General features: G+C 44.4%; 1 protein-coding gene across 1 annotated transcript in view; it reads left to right on the top strand.

The window, feature by feature from the left end:
- Positions 1–4,895: 4,895 nt before the first annotated feature.
- LOC145351312 (SLAM family member 5-like) overlaps positions 4,896–18,032 on the top strand; it is a 39,014-nt gene continuing 25,877 nt past the window's right edge. Inside the window, exons 1-2 of the mRNA XM_080200935.1 lie at positions 4,896–4,993; positions 10,231–10,551. Of these exons, the coding sequence (XP_080057061.1) occupies positions 4,927–4,993; positions 10,231–10,551 (388 nt within the window). The 5' untranslated portion in view covers positions 4,896–4,926. The remainder of the gene's footprint in view (positions 4,994–10,230; positions 10,552–18,032) is intronic.

Consider the following 18,032-nt stretch of genomic DNA (forward strand, 5'->3'; position numbering starts at 1 on the left):
TGGGAAAATTGGTCAAGTATTTGGTACAAAATAAGGAAAGCTGATCAAGCTATTCCAAAATGCCAGACCCTGTAAGACTTGATAAGGCTGACTCCACATAACTTAAGACATGAATAAGAGCAGAGAAGGTCAAGCTGTGCCTAATCTCTGTAAGACCTGACAAGGCTGACTCTGCATGATCTAGGGCTGTATGAGTGAGACAAGATAAGGTCAGAGATGATGAAGTCACCGGCCTTCTTTTGTTCTATCAAAAGAACAAGATAAAGTTATGAATGATGAGACAAAGAGTTCTAGGAGGTCAGCAAGGAGTTTTAGGAGGTCAGCAAGTTGTCCCATTATTGATGACATTGCTTATTGATCAAATTCCTGAATAAGCTCTGGTCACGCAAACTGATAATGATTATGTATAAATACTGAACCGATTCTTTATATAAGTATGGGCTTGAGGAGGAATTAGCAAGTGGTAACAACTGCTCTCCAAACTCAAGTTACTGCCAATACTGCATGCAGTCTTTCGTAAATAAAGACTAGTTATTTGGTCGGAATGAATTTTGTTGAGTCTCTCTATCACAGTCAAGAAGCAGAAAAATTTCCACTTCAACATACAGACCAGGGATGAATTGGTTTGGGGAGGACATGCGGATCTGTTAGTCACAGCACTGCATCAGAGATGGGAAGTCCCACAAATGATGGAACCGTCCACATTGGCCCCAGAGGGTTTGCCCAGGCCGAGTATTTCAGAGTCAGAGTTGATTAGCCCAAGGGAGGATGCAGCATCTGTGGCACCAGCCACCCGGGGAACGTCAGAAAGGGGACCCTCATGCTGAACAGCAGGATCTTCCAGAATCCCGGGAGACTACTCTGGAAAAGGTTCCTGAAACAAGGAAACAATCTCTACGAAACTGCCAGCCCCCGATAAACTCAGTGGGTTTGATTTTCCCTTTCTGCTCCACTAATCTTTCTGCACAGCAGGCCAGGAGAATCAGGCGTTGGCCAATTTGCAGGATTCCTGTGAGCATTCGTACCGCACTTGCATCTCCCAGGCCTGTATTTCCGGCAGCATCTGCACTGCACTGGAAATTGGCCGGGAGAAAGGGCGAGCAGTATTTTACTATTTAAATGCTATTAGTGGGCCCGGGACTGAATCCTCTTCGCCCGCGATCATCTCCCACCCCACCAGGAGTATTTCACTGCAGTGGGGTTCAGACGAGCTCACTGGGAGTTAATGGCCTGATTCTGCTGGAGTGAACGGGGGATAATCGAGTCCCCCCTGGGGGTTGCTCTATTGTGAGGGTGGTGCTCCCTAGGCATGATCACCCTGGCCGTGCAGCCTGTGGCCCCTGGCACTGCCCAAGGCAGAAAGTGCACATTCCTGGGGGCATTTGGCACTGCCCATCGGGCATGCAGTGCCAGGTGGACAGAGCCTATTGGGGATGGGGCCGAGGGAGTTATCGTGGTGGGGGGGTGGGGGGTCCCGCTGCCACTCTACAAAGGGATCATTGGGGGCTGGAGAGTGGTCAGTGATTGGGGTGGGCTTGGGTGGGGTAGTCAGCTAAGGGGGTGCGGAGTCTGCTGGGGGGTCAGCCATGGGAGGGGGAGTGGTGGTGGGGGGTCTGCCTGCGGGAGGGTGGGGGAAATCTCCACTGCTGGGGCAAGGGGACTGGAGATTGGGGTGGTCCAGGATGTGATGTGTCAGGGCTGAGCCTCGGAATCATAGAAATCCTATAGTACAGCAAGAGGCCATTCAGGCCATCCCACCCAGGCCCTACCCCCATATCCCAACATATTTACCCACTAATCCCTCTAACCTACGCATCTCAGGACAGTAAGGGACAATTTTAGCATGGCCAATCAACCTAAGCCGCACATATTTGGACTGTGAGAGGAAACCGGAGCACCCGGAGGAAACCCACGCAGACATGAGGAGAATGTGCAAATTTGACACAGAGAGCATCCCAAGCCGGGAATCAAACCCAGGTCCCTGGAGCTGTGAAGCAGCAGTGCTGACCACTGTGCTACTGAGCTATTCATTCTGAAATAAGGTGGCCTATAGCATCTGACCAGGTCAGTCTGGTTTCAATGGGAATTTGATATCTTGACTGCATGAAGACTATTTGTTCCAGTTTGTCTGCAGTTTGAAAATTGCTGAGTCCAGCTCAGTTTAAAGTGGACTTCCTCATTTTGAGTTTTCAATATCAATATTTCTGTAACAATCCTGGAGGTCATGTGTCTCCTGACCAAAATGAGGGTCCTGTAAATGGACCTTTTTGTGTTTTCTCTTCAGATTGTATAAACTTTACTCTGCATCTAACCCCGTGCTGTACCTGGCTGGAGAGTTTGACTGGGCCAGAGTAGAGGGTACTTTAGTCTGTATCTCACCCCATGCTGTACCTGTCCTGGGAGTGTTTGATGGGGACAGTGTAGAGGGAGATTTACTCTGTATCTAATCCCGTGCTGTACCTGTCCTGGGAGTGTTTGATGGGGACAGTGTAGAGGGAGCTTTACTCTGTATCTAACCCCGTGCTGTACCTGTCCTGGGAGTGTTTGATGGGGACAGTGTAGAGGGAGATTTACTCTGTATCTAACCCCGTGCTGTACCTGTCCTGGGAGTGTTTGATGGGGACAGTGTAGAGGGAGATTTACTCTGTATCTAACCCCGTGCTGTACCTGTCCTGGGAGTGTTTGATGAGGACAGTGTAGAGGGAGATTTACTCTGTATCTAACCCCGTGCTGTACCTGTCCTGGGGGTATTTGATGAGGACAGTGTAGAGGGAGCTTTCCTCTGTATCTCACCCTGTGCCATACCTGTCCTGGGAGAGTAGAGAAAGTGTACTCTGTATCTGACTGTACCTGACCTGTGTTTGATGTGTGATTTGTAGAGGAATCTTTACTGTGTATTTAACACCATTTTGTATCTACCCTGGGAGGACAGAAAACTATAAATATCACTGTTTAGGCCACAGCTGAAGTTTTATGTACAGCTATGGTCAACACATTGCAAGAAGGATATAATTGGTCCGGAGCGAGTGCAAAGAAGATCCACAAAAATGTGACCAGGGTTTGAATATTGTAGCTATGAGATAGGGTTGGATAGGCTCAGATTGTTACCCTTATAACAGTAGAGGCTAATTGAAGTCAACAAATTAAGAAGAACCCAGACAGAGTGGACAGGAAAGACCTGTTTCCCATAGCAGAGGAGTCAATTATCCGGGGGCATGGATTTAAGAACTACCCCACGTGATTACTCTTTTTTGAAGCAAAGCAAACTTTAATTTATAATGGAAGTTCTACAAACTTGACATTGTATATTTTATAATCATGCTGCAAATCTACATTTTTACTTTGTACTGAGATAGCTCACAAAATTCTGAAGATTAATTCATTTCTTCTCCAAGCAACTCAAATGTATGCCACAACCCTCCAGAATTCACTTTGATTTCTCATCAGTCTCACACTCTGACACTTAGACATCCAAAGCAGCTTCTTCCAGTAAGGATTCCATTGCCCTGACTATGGACTGTTAGACTGGTTTTCCCCAGTCTACTCCCATAGCTTCTCTACTGCTCCTTTTAAGGTAACTATTCGACTAACTGCTTCCTGCCACAAAGTCTTTCACTGAGGGTTACTTGCAATTCCTCCCCTATTCCCATTCTTTCAGCTCCTTTTCCCCTCATGAATTACAAATTCATTTCAACAAGACCAAATCTGCAAATAACTTAGGTCAGAAACATCCAGATATCTTAAACTGAAGAATTTTTGAACCCTGCTTTATGTGCTGTTAAAAGTCTGACAACACCAGGTTTTAGTCCAACCTATTTATTTGATAATATTCTCACAAGCTTTCGAGGGGTTACCCTCTTCGTCAGGTGAATAGGGTAACCCCTCGAAAGCTTGTGAGAATATTATCAAATAAATAGGTTGGACTAAAACCTGGTGTTGTCAGACTTTTTACTGTGTTTACGCCAGTCCAACGCCGGCATACCCACATTATGTGCTGTTGTCAGGTTTGTAAACAAAGGGATTTTGATGAAGTGCCTCCAAGGACTTATTACAGAGGTTATTGACACTAAGAATGCCAATGTTCATTGCTCATCCCTTCTTGAATTGAATCACTTACTTGGCCATTTCAGAGGATAGTCACCATCAGATGACTGTTGATCTGGAGTCACATGTAGTCCAGACCAGGTAAGGATGTGAGATTTCCTTCCTGAAAGGGCATTAGTGAATCAGATTGGGTTTTCCAGTAATCGATGGTCCTCATTACTGAGACTACTTTATATTCTGGAATAACTAATTGAATTTAAATTCTACCAATTGCAATGACATTTGAACCCCTGTCCTCACAGCATGGATTTGACCCTCTGGATGTGTCTTCCTTGATGGTCTAGTGGTTAGGATTCAGCATTTTAACCGCAATGGCCCTGGTTCATTTGCCAGTTGGGGAAGGAGGAATTACTGGGTGGCACGGTGGCACAGTGGTTAGCACTGCTGCCTCACAGCACTTAGGGACCTGCGTTCAATTCCCGGCTCGGATGAATGTGTGGAGTTCACACATTCTCCCCGTGTCTGCGTGGGTTTCTCTGGGTGGTCCAGTTTCCTCCCACGCTCCAAAAGGTTAGATGATTGGCCATGCTAAATTGCCCCTTGGTGTCAGGGGATTAACAGAGTAAATATGTGGAATCACAGGGATAGGGCTTGGGTGGTGTTGTTGGCTTTAGCCTTGATGGGCTGAATGGCCTCTTTTTGCACGTAGGGATTTTATGAATTACAATTCCAGCAAATTTTCAGCTGACCTCAGCCTATTCTGAGTCATACATCCTATTAGCACATGTCCCACAGATGTCCTACATTTGAGGTTTTAGTTCCATTTGTATCTGCTTCCTGACTTTGACCATGCCAAATTGATTCGTTTCAGCCTAAAACAAGATGTTTAATTTTGCTGTGAAAAGGGGCTTCAGCCTGTTCTGTCTCTTGATCTCTGTTTTGTGTGTGGGTAAGAAATATCTTTTATACTGTATTCTGTTTTTAAATGCAGTGAGCAGAATGTAGGACAGTGAATGTGTCCAGTGTGTGTGAAGGCCATTCAGCCTTGAGTACAGAATCTACTAGACCGCACCCTGAAACGAGCCACATTCATCCGAGTCTCTCTGTCTCTTTCTCTCTCTGTCCCTGTCCGCTGTATCCCCCTCACTCTGTTTTACTCTCTGTCTTTCACTCCCTCTCTCCCCTCACCTCTCTTTTTAGACAAAGTGTTATTCTCTACTTCTCCTTTACAAGACATTCTCGTGTCTCGACCATATCCTGCCTCCATTTACTGCTGAAACTTTTGTAAAATGTGCCGCCATTACAGACAGACTTAGTCATTTCTTGTTCCACGATTAAACGCCGCACCACGCATTGGTTCAGATCATTTTGGTACTTAATAGTTAAACTTAATGACGCCAGTAAAATCAGAACCGATTCTGTTTGACCATTAAGCTGATCAAGTTTGTATGCACAAAATAAATATCCTGTGTCTAACACTGTGCTGTACCTGTCCTGGGAGTGTTTGATGGGGACAGTGTAGAAGGAGCTTTACGCTGTATCTAACCTCGTACTGTACCTGTCCTGGGAGTGTTTGATGGGTGACAGTGTAAAGGGAGATTTACTCTGTACCTAACCCCATGCTGTACCTGTCCTGGGAGTGTTTGATGGGGACAGTGTAGAGGGAGATTTACTCTGTATCTAACCCCGTGCTGTACCTGTCCTGGGAGTGTTTGATGGGGACAGTGTAGAAGGAGCTTTACTCTGTGTCTAACACTGTGCTTTACCTAGGCTGAGACATGAGTTGAGGGGGTTGAACTATAAGGAGAGGCTGAATAAACTAGGCTTGTACTCGCTAGGGTTTAGAAGAATGAGGGGAGATCTCATTGAGACGTATTAGATGATGAATGGAATGGATAGGATAGAGGTGGAGAGGCTCTTCCCGCTCAGAAAGGACAGTAGGACGAGGGGGCACAGCCTCAAGATAAAGGGGGGGCGGTTTCGAACGGAGTTGAGGAGGAACTTCTTCACTCAAAGGGTGGTGAATCTCTGGAATTCTCTGCCCGTTGAAGTGGTGGAGGCTGCCTCGCTAAATATTTTTAAGACACGGGTTGATGGGTTTTTGATAAGATAAGGGATTAAGGGTTATGGGGAGAGGGCGGGAATGTGGAACTGAGCCACGACAGATCAGCCATGATCTTATTGAATGGCGGGGCAGGCTCGAAGGGCTGGATGGTCTACTCCTGCTACTATTTCTTATGTTCTTATGTACCTGTCCTGGGAGTGTTTGATGGGGACAGTGTAGAGGGAGATTTACTCTGTATCTAACCCCGTGCTGTACCTGTCCTGGGAGTGTTTGATGAGGACAGAGTAGAGGGAGATTTACTCTGTACCTAACCCCGTGCTGTACCTGTCCTGGGAGTGTTTGATGGGGACAGTGTAGAGGGAGATTTACTCTGTATCTAACCCCGTGCTGTACCTGTCCTGGGAGTGTTTGATGGGGACAGTGTAAGGGGAGGTTTACTGTGTATCTAACCCCATGCTGTACCTGTTCTGGGAGTGTTTGATGGGGACAGTCGAAGGGGAGGTTTACTCTGTATCTAACCCCATGCTGTACCTGTCCTGGGAGTGTTTGATGGGGACAGTGTAGAGGGAGCTTTACTCTGTATCTAACCCCGTGCTGTACCTGTCCTGGGAGTGTTTGATGGGGACAGTTTCAAGGGAGCTTTACTCTGTATCTAACCCCATGCTGTACCTGTCCTGGGAGTGTTTGAAAGGGACAGTGTAGAGGGAGATTTACTCTGTATCTAACCCTGTGCTGTACCTGTCCTGGGAGTGTTTGATGGGGACAGTGTAGAGGGAGATTTACTCTGTATCTAACCCCGTGCTGTACTTGTCCTGGGAGTGTTTGTTAATCTCTCCAAGACCAATCTTCGATCATTTACACCTTTTATTTACATGGTGAATAAAAGCCGCTTCTGCAGCTACAGCACACAAGTCAAGGCCCCGAGATCTGCATTCACTGGTCCAGGTAGACACAGCTGGTTTTAAACTCCTACTGGGTGAGGCCCCGCTTGCTCATTAGTCAGATTCCTATTCCTTGAGGCTCACAGGGAGATTGACTGACAATCCCCAGGATCCATCATAATTCCCCTTAGTTCCGCGTGTCCCCCAACACCCAACCACGTGAAGGCCTTTCCCCTACTTGACGATCAATCTGGGATGGTCAAAGGCAGAACTGGATCTGTTTGTGTGAACTGAATTGGAGACTTTTGATCTTGAAGAGAACATTGTAAAGCCACTGATGCAGGTTCTCCTGGGCCTCTGCTTCAGTTGGGGCACCAGCGTCTTCATCCTCCACTTTGGAATCCGTGTCCTCATCAAAGGGATGAGTAGGCATCAGGTCAGCTTTAAGTCAGGGCACAACTTAATCAGTGGCCGTCTCCATGGCTGGTAATGAGACCTACACTGGCATGGGCTCCCCACTCCTGAGTCAGTGCTTCTCCATAAATTCAACCTGCACCTTTTACTTAAGATACAGGCCCCATTTTCTCCACTGTGATCACAGGGAGCAGCTAAGACCATCTTGGAATTTCCTTATGTGAACTGGGCCACTCATTTTGAACACTCTTTCTTCCTTTGCCGTTCTTCCTCTGGTTCTCCTGCTGGGATTCCACCCTACCTGCCAGGTTTGTGAACAGTAGGATTAACGTTGTTCGAAGCCCCTGTGCCATTAATGACAACCCCCCTCCCCCCACTCCCCAATTCTGCTGGGGAGGGATTTCTGTTGTTGTGTGAAGGGTAGGCATGTAGTCAAAAAGAAACCATGCCAATTTGGTCTTCATGGATGCTATAAGTTGTTTCTTGATGCTGAGCTTAAAAGTCTGTACTGCCTGTTAACCAACCCTTTCAATGTTGGGTGTTCAGGTGCTGTTCGAACATAGAACCATAGAAAACCATAGAAAATTACAGCTCAGAAACAGGCCTTTTGGCCCTTCTTGTCTTTGCCGATCCATTTTTTTGCCTAATCCCACTGACTTGCACTTGAACCATATCCCTCCACACCCCTCACATCCATGAACCTGTCCAAGTTTTTCTTCAATGTTAAAAGTGACCCCGCATTTACCACTTTATCTGGCAGCTCATTCCACACTCCCACCACTCTACGTGAAGAAGCCCCCCCTAATATTCCCTTTAAACTTTTCTCCTTTCACCCTTAACCCATGCCCTCTGGATTTTTTGTGCCCTAGCCTCGTGGAAAAAGCCTGCTTGCATTCACTCTATCAATACCCTCTATCAAATCTCCCCTCATTCTTCTACGCTCCAGGGAATAAAGTCCTAACCTATTCGATCTCTCTCTGTTTGATGTTAAGAATGGGGATGACAGTTACGGCCGACTCTGCAAGTTGTATAGGCTTTATTATGTCCAGCTTTTTCAGGCATTCAAATTCCATCTCCATATTTTCCAACAAAGAGTATGGAACAGGTCTTGCCCTAAAATACTTTGGTGTAGCATCATAGTCGACGTGGATTTTGGCTTTGGATCCCCTTATTCTTCTGACTCCTTCCTGGAAAACTTTGCAAGGCTTGTTAATAATTTCATACAGTTCCTCCACGGCCAGCCTGAAGATTTCCAGCCAGTTCAGTCTGATGTACTGAAGCCAATCTCTCCCCATGAGGTTTTGCCCTTGTCTCCATAAAGTAATGGGAGGAACTCGAGCTGACTGCTGCCTGTAAGTCACTGGGGTCACCATGATGCACTCATTTGTAATGGTTCCCCTGTAAATGTGGGTTTCCTTGGCCTTTATGTCATCTAAACTCAGAAGCTGAATACCAGCTTGGAGACGATCATATGTCTGCTGCCTGATAAAGGAGACCAGAGCCCTGTGGAGATGCGGTTTAATTACATCAGCCCATCTCCTGGGACTGGACATACCTGCAAGGTATGGTCTTGTAGTGGCCTTGGCTTCTTTCATAAACTGCATGCATTTTGGCCTGTCCCTATAAATTTGCTTTGATTATGTCTTTTGCAGTGTTTGCAACAGTCCATTTTCTGGCATTTACAATCTTCTGGAACATCTAGTAGTCATAGGACAGTCCCTGCCTTTCTTTGGCTGCATAGTGATACAACTTGGGCTCTAACATTGTAATGGATTCTCTGATACTTACACAAATGCTCTCAGTTGAGGAATGAACATTGCACAAGGTTCCTCCCCTATAATCGGAGGGCACTGCTGTTTGTCTGCCAGAGCTCTTTGCTCTGCATTCTCTTGAGTACTAGAGCTATCTCAATGGACTTGTTTTAGATCCAGGTTGGGTTCTGCCAATTTTTTTGAGCTGTCACCTTATTAATTCCACATAACAATCTGTCTCGCAACATGTCATTCAGGGATGGCCCAAATTCACAATGCATTATAAATGTGCATGAGCTGGTCAAGAGTTCAGTGACGTATTTCCCAGGGCTCTCCCCCTGCTGTTTTAAAGCAGAGTCACTGGAGTATAATAGAGAGCTTTGGGTCAGAGTAGCCTTTTTCCAAGTCAACTAACTCGTTAAAGGTTTTGGAGTCAGGGGCATCTGTATATGTCAACATTTTTATCATGCTGAATGTTGGGACTCAGTCTTCCATGCTTACATCATAGGCTTCAAGTTTATCAAAGAGAGACATTTTCTCTTACCAGAGGAGATTTACTTGTCTTGGATAATAATGGTTGTCCAGAGGGAAGAAAAACTTGTTTTACTCCTCATTGCCAATGTGAAACTCTCGCTGAGGTCAGTCTTCTATCACCAACACCCTTCATTTACACAGTGAATAAAGCACCATGTCTGCGGTTGCAGTACACAAATCAAAGTCCGGAGACCTACAGTCCTCAGTCTGGGAATGCACAGTTTATTTTAAACTCCTGCTGCTCCTTTCCCATTGGTCAGCGTCCACTTGCTCAATAAGGAATTCATTTGGCCAGGCCCACGGGAAAGTCGATTCACAATCTCCTATAGCCATCATAACAGTGTGTTTGATGGGGGAGTGTAGAGAGGGATTTATTCTGGATCTTAATCTAACAGAAATTTCCTGTCATACTTCCCTACAGTAAAAAGTCTGACAACACCAGGTTTTAGTCCACCAGGTTCTTTTATCATTGTGATACTCCCTCCAGTCATTGAGCTGCTCTCGTTCCACACAGACTGACTGTTTCCTCTTGTTACCTTAGTTCAGAATCAGGCTGCCCGTCTCCCTGTGAATGGATCCCTGGGTCAGTCAGTCTATCTGTCTCTGGAGAATCCAAATGTATCGAAGATTGAAGAGGTTGTCTGGAAACGATCTTCACTCAGTCTCAGAATAGCAAAACACGCGAAGGGCGATGTTGATTACTTTGGTGCTGAGGATTACAAGAAACGGATAAAACTTCATCCTGGAAACTTCAGCCTGCAAATCAGTGACTTACAGAGAATGGACACTGGGGATTATGAAGTGGTTGTAATAGGAAATTCAGGAAAGGAAATTGCAACGAAATTCAAACTGGATGTGTACGGTAAGTGAGATCTCATTGGATGTGCTTGGTTTTCAAAAGATCCTGAAAGATCTGTCATTATTGAAGAAATGTACCTTCACCAGTCCGAAAGAACAGACCTCCTTATCCTGATACAATGTCCCTTGTGTTTGGGATAGACAGCAAAGTGAAATCAATCTGTCAGAATCAATGCTGCCACAGCTCTCTCAGAATCTCATATTTCAATTAGATTATGTCACATTCATTTAAATTCTGCCTCATACCAGGGATCAGTCAGTTAAACATACATTGCAACTCCTTGGCCATTATAAAGTCCCTTAGGTAAAAAGACCAAAACTATATATTGTACTCCAGGTGGTTTTATCAAATTCCTTTACAATTCCAGCAAGATTTCCCAACTCGAATACTCCAATCACTTTGTCTTGAAGGGGAAAAATACCATTTGCATTCCAATTTGTTGGCTGCGGCCTGTATATTAAATTTATATGTTTCACAGACAAATACATATATATCCTGTGTCTGAATCCTTTTCAACATTGAAAAATCATTCAGTTTTTCTATTTCTCCAGACCTAAACAACCTCACAGTTCCCCACATTAATCCCCATCTGCAAACTTATTGCCCATTCATCTAACTTGTCTCTATCTCTTTGCAGCCTCTCTGTATTCTCCCCACAGCTTACCTTCATATTAGCAAACTTAGATACATTGTTCCCTGTTTCGTTGTCATCAATGTAGATAGTTAATAGCTGAGGCCCGAACACTGATCCTTGCAGCTCTCTATGAGTCACAGCCTGTCAACCTGAAAAAGCCCGGTTTATCCCCGCTCTCTGCCACCTGTGCATTAGCCAATCTTCTATCCATGCTAATATATTACCCCCATTCCCATGACCCCCCCCTTCCCCTCACTGATCTCAGTCAGAGCGGAAGTGGACCCTCCCTTCCACCTCCACCACCCCACCACCTGCTCCCCACCACCACCAATCTCCGGCAGAGAGCTGTTGGACATTAGGCACCCATCTCCTCACTAACTGGAGCACCCAAATCGGACTTCTATGGAATATGTCTGCTTCACGCTGGCTCTGGATGGGTGAAAGCAGTGGTAAAGGGGGAAGTGCCAATAAAGTTGGGTGCACCGCCCATTAAGTCAATTTAAATGCATGCACATGCATTTAAATGGTCGTCGTGTCTGTTTTGGGCACGGTCCCAACCACAACCGTTTTCGGGCCTTGGTAAAGAGGGAACCAGCAAGGAGGCGGGTTGGATTGGGGTAGTCACCTCATGCTCGACTTTACCAAGTTTTTGCACCCTAAATCCAGCGCAACACAATGGTAAAATTGGACCCATGGTCTCACCAATACTCTGCATAACTGAAACATAACATCCTTACTTTTATATTCAATTCCTCTTGTAATAAAGGATAGCATTCCAATGTCTTGGTGTGTCAATGTTCAGTTTGGTTACACACAGCAGCAGTATGCTTGTCTCAATCCCAGTCCATGGACTGTTGACATACATTGGCTTTCCACCACAGGAGGCCATTCAGCCCATTGAGAGCATGCCCGCTCCATATACAGCAATCTATTCAGTCCTATTTCCCTCACTCTATCTCCATATCTCTGTGAGTTTAAATCCCTCAAGTGTCCATATTCAGTTTCTTTCTGAAATTATTCACTGTCTCTACTTCCACCAGCCTCGTGTTCAGTAAGTTCCAGCTCATTACCACTCACATATCTTTACTATTGCTTTCTCCCACCTCACCCCCCCACAGAATAGGAGCGGGCGAGGATCCAGTATGGAATTCTCCATTGACCTTGGGCGGGAATTTCCAGTCTTGCCCGAGCAAGGCCATAAAATCCAGCTCTGTGTGTTTTTAAATGCATCCCTGGAGAGACCAATTATTGTTTAAAAAATAATAATTTCCAGTTGACTGGCCTGCAAGATTTTACATTTTCAAGCAACTTTTCTTGACTCAAACATTATTATTTTTAGTTCATGGGATGTAGGCATCACTGGCAACATCTATTGCCCATCCCAAATTGTCTCGATGAGGAAGGTCAGTGAATTTGAGGTTGTAAGATATAAAGAATGTTTGTAAAGGTATAAAAATATTGTAAAAAAAAATGACAGCGAGAAATAAAACAGTGCATGGCCCCTTTAAAAGCTGTTTTTGGGTTCTGTGTGAAAACTCAGAGTACACACAGACTGCAGGTGGCGACATTTATTTCAAAAGGACCAAGCATCAGGATTGAGTTGTTAACAGGCTTTTGCATTCTGCCAGCTTATCTGTTTAAAAAGGACCAACTATTAAGAGCCTATCAGATTTGAATCTGATATTGTTGCCAGCATCTAGCCTATCCTGGTGTGAGAAAATTGTGAGGCATTCATAGGTATAAAGGTCAAAGCAACAGCCATTCCTAAGGAGAACATCCCCAGAGGCCAGGGCAATCAGTCATAAAAGCCAGCATTTATCTCTAAGAACAGCTCTCCACTGTGCTGGATTAAATATCTCTGAAGAGAATTAACCAGCTATCTAACAAAGTCAGAAAGACCTGACAGACAGTGGACAACTACAGAAAAACTCCAAAAACTTCCAAATTCCATCAAGCCTGGTTGCATGTTTTATTTGAGAGTGACTAAAATTCCATTATTATGTTTTTGGTAAGGAATGTTTCGATATTATTCGAACAGCATTTCAGTTGAACCGTAACTTAATTAATACGTTCCTTGTTTAGTTAAAGTTCCAGGTTATTTAAATAAACTATCTAGCTAATTATTCACTTAAAGCGAGTGTCAGGCCTTTATGTCAATGAGCCTCTAAATGTTAATTAAGAACAGTTAACAGCTTCCCAAATAATTGTAGCAGATTATGACACAAGGTAAAGAGGGTTAATCTCTGTGTTGTAACACTGGCTAGGCCAATTAAGAGTCACATGTAGGCCAGACCAGGAGAGGACCAGCATGGTCTCTAACGGACCATGTATCTCATGTCCCTAAACCAAATGTGTTTTTACTGCAATCAACAATGGTTTCATTGTCATCATTAGAATTTTAATTCCAGGTTTTTTTTATTAATTTCAGTTCCCCCTTCTGCCGTGGTGAGATTTCAACCCAGGTCCCCAGAGCATTATCATGAATCGCTGAATTACTAGTTTATCAACATCACTATGCCACTACCCCTCTGCTAAAAAAAAAGTTTCATGAATTAAACACTATTTCCATCTCATTGGGAGTTCATATTTGAAAACCAAACAGTTTGGCCCTTTCAACTTTGAACTGCAATTGAAGAGTCCAATTTTGTTTTTTTATTCAGTCTCATAAGTGGACATTCAATCTCATGGAACCAATCCTATGTGTTTCACAGTTCCCAATGATTTAAGCCCAGGTAGCATCCCAGTAAATCTTTTCTGCACTCTTTCTAGTTCAATAATATCCTTTCTATAATAGGGTGACCAGAAGTGTACACAATATTCCAAGTGTGACCTTACCAATGTTTTGTACAACTTCAACAAGATGTCCCAAATCCTGTATTCAGTGTTCTGACCAATGAAGCAAAGCATGATGAATGCCTTCTTCACCATCCTGTCCACCTGTGACTCCACTTTCAAGGAGCTATGAACCTGTACACTAGATCTTTTTGTACTCTCCCCAATGTGCTGCCGTTAACTGAGTAAATCCTGCCCTGGTTCGATCTACAAAAATGCATCACCTTGCATTTATCTGAATTAAACTCCATCAGCTATTCATCAACCCAATGGTTCAATTGATCAAGATTCCACTGCAATCCTAGATAACCACCTTCACTGTCTACTATGCCACCAATCTTGATGTCATCTACAAACTTACTAACCATGCCTCCTAAATTCTCATCCAAATCATTAATATAAATGACAAATAACAGTGGAACGAGCACTGATGTCTGAAACCCACTGCTGGTCACAGACCTCTCATTTGAAAAACCCCTGCAACCACCCTCCTTCTGTCAAGAAGCCAATTTTGTATCGATTTGGCTACCTCACCTGGATTCCATAAGATTTAGCTTCATGGAACAACCTTTCATACAGTATCTTGTCAAAGGTCTTTCTCAAGTCCATGTAGACAACATCAGCTGCACTGTCCTGTTCTACTTTCTTGATTATCCCTTCAAAAACCTCAATCAAATTTGAGATATGATCTTCCACTCACTAAGTCACGCTGACTGTCCCTAATCAGTCCTTGTCTGTCTAAATGCCTGTCGATTCTATCTCTCAGAATACTTTCTCACAACTTTTTGGTGTGCTTTGATTTGATTTGATTTATTATTGTCACACGTGTTAGTATAGAGTGAAAAGTATTGTTTCTTGCATGCTATAGACAAAGCATACTGTTCATAGAGAAGGAACTGAGAGACTGCAGAATGTAGTATAACAATCATCCTTAGGGTGCAGGGAAAGATCAACTTAATGCAAGATGGGTCCATTTAAATGTCTGATGGCAGCAGGGATGAAGCTGTTCTTGAATTGGTTGGTATGTGACCTCAGACTTTTGTATCTTTTCCCTTACTGAAGAAGGTCGAAGAGAATGTCCGGGATGGGTGGAGTCCTTAATTATGCCAAAACAGTGGGAAGTATAGACAGGGTCAATGGATGGGAGGCTGGTGGGTGCACCTCGCCCACTACAGATGTTAGGCTCACCGGCTTGTAGTTCTCAGGCTTTTCCCTCTTCTTAAACAAAGGCCACCCTCCAGTTAACACCTGTGGCTATCAATGTTATCTCTGCTAGGAACCTGCAATTTCCTCCCTAATCTCCCACAATGTCCTGGGATACACTTCATCAGGTCCCGGGGATTAATCCACCTTGATGCACTTTAAGACTTCCAGCACTTCCTTCTCTGTAATATGTACACTCCTCAAGACATCACTACTTAATTCCCCAAGTTCCCTAACATCCATGCCTTTCTCAACAGTAAACATTGATGAGAAATGTTCATTTAGGATTTCACCCATGTCTTGTGGATGCACACATAGGTACCTTGTTAATCCCTAAGAGGCCCTACTCTCTCCGTTGTTACTCTTTTGCCCTTTATGTATGTGTAGAATCTCTTTGGATTCTCCTTTGCCTTATCTGCCAAAAGAATCTCGTGTCCCCTTTTTGCTCTAGCTTCAGTTAGGTGAACCTTCCAACCTTGTTTAAACTCCTCACAAATTGAGTGTAAGCTCCATAAGGAGATTAACAATATTTTCCCTGATTAAGGTGCAGCCTTGATTAACATCTGTCTCCGTTTTGAGCTCCAACTGCCAAATGGTTGCAGACTAGACAAAACCAAAACTACAACTGTACTTCTGTCTGTGATTTGTCTGGGTTTAAATGGAAGCCTGTAACCTGATGTAAAAATTAGCTTCTCAACCCTCCTTTCCATAGCAATGGGAAACGCAGTGTATTCAAGTAGAAACGTTAATCAGTTATCTCTGATAACCACTGCTTTTACCTTCGAACAAAGATCCCAGCACAACAGTTTATAACCTGATATTGACAGCACCTATATGGGTCTTAGGAGATTTAGGCATGTGTTTTTTACATGTCGGATGCATGTATTTGGCAGTCCCAGAAACAGGGATGAAACATGTTCCCACTGCAGATGTCCCTGGAGCGTAATTTCACATTCGGTGGCAAATTAACAGGCAGCCAGCGTGAAATATGCTCTGTGAAAAGCTGAGTACAGCCCGAGAGGGCGGGCACTGATAAAAGGAAGAATGTGAGGTTGGCATTTCCAATGTGCTACTTGGGCGTAGCCGCAAACTTTCAGTGAGCTGCTGATCCTGTGAAAAACAAATAGTGATGACAAAAGCTGCAAAGAGTGTCTGGATAGCACAATCAAACACAAACCTCAATCCCCAGATGTATTTGAATTTTATTTCAGCTCTGGCACGTTTCTCCCCGGATCAGGATTGAAGCTAAAATGTCAAGGCCGCCTGCTCAGTTAGTCCATCCACAAGCAGGTAGACCACATAAAACTCTGTTCCGTTGACCCCTCAATGAACGAAAGTACCTGCTGGATTGTCAGTGGGGACACTTCCGACCCTCACGTGTGCCCAGCCACTGAAATATTGCTCGAGTGCACAACGATGTTGGGACGCACGCCTGTCTTCTTCTCTGTGATTTCACACACTTCTGTGTTGGGTGCGCACCCACCTGAGCAACGTGTAATTCTGGCCTCAGGATCCTCTCATTCTGGAGTTAGGAACAACCAACATTTTCCACAATTGTAAATATCTGACACCCCCTTTTCAATACCATAATCTGAGTCTTCATTTGATTTTTCAGATTTAAACAGGCAAATTTAGTGCAGGTAGTTAGGCCCAGTCTGCCGAACAGATGAAGTATTTCTTCAGAGCTAATGATATGGTCTCAGATGAAAAGCAACAGGTTATTCTGCTGACTGCTTGTGGACCAGCAGCTTTCGCTATTATGCACAGTTTAATTTTCCCAGAGGCATTGGACACAAAATCCTCCCAGGAGTAGATGGACTTAGTAAAAGCTTTTCTGACTCTAAGCCACCTCTGACCCTGCAAAGGCCCTGGTTTTATTCGGCATTCCGAGACAGGGGAGTCACTAGTTTCCTGACAAGAATAAGGCAATTAGCAGAGGCTTACAAATTTGGGGTGACATTAAGTGAGACGTTCCAAGACCGATTGGCGTGAGGAATAAATAATATGGTCATACAGAAACATCTGCTGGCGGAGGCAAGCTGGACTGTAAACAGGTATTACAGCTGACTTTGTCTTTAGAAAAACTGGCAAGCGGAGTGCATGAGCTACAGGATATTCCGATGGATGTAGACACCAACACCACTGCAACTGGATTAGGGGACTACCACTATGGGGCTGGCCACTACATAGCAGTCCTCAGGAAACATTCGGATACAAGGGAGTCCAGGTCCGCCTACAGAACAGCCCTTCAGACCGAATTAAGCCCAGAACAACAGAAGTCACTGCAGAGCCCCACCCGACACGACATTGCAATGAATGCCAATGTCAGGAGGCTCAAAAGAAAAGCAAGGTTCCAAAACTGACATTTCTGAAAAGAACACATAGGCCGAGGGACAGGAGAATGCATAACCTGGAAGCTCTACCTACCCCTGACGAGGAACAGCTACTGTGCATAGCGATGACAAAATCAGAACCTATCAAATCGTCAGCAAGACTAAATGGACATCCAATTTTAATGGAGGTTGACACAGGCGCAGCTGTATCAGTCATAGGGGAAACAGTGTTTAACAAGATACTCACTGGACTCCAACCTTTAACCCTGATCAAAACATCGGCAAGGCTCAGGACCTATACAGGGGAACCAATGAAAATGATGGGTACAACCCATGTAAAGAGTCTCACAACACCAGGTTAATGTCCAACAGGTTTATTTGGTAGCAAAAGCCACTAATTTTCGGAGTTCTGTTGACAAACAGGGCATATAAAGCACAAACTCAATTTACAAAATATTGGTTGGAATGAGATTCTTTACAGG

Source organism: Carcharhinus amblyrhynchos, chromosome 13 (genome assembly GCF_965287045.1).
Source record: "Carcharhinus amblyrhynchos chromosome 13, sCarAmb.v2.hapA, whole genome shotgun sequence".
Taxonomy (NCBI): domain Eukaryota; kingdom Metazoa; phylum Chordata; class Chondrichthyes; order Carcharhiniformes; family Carcharhinidae; genus Carcharhinus; species Carcharhinus amblyrhynchos.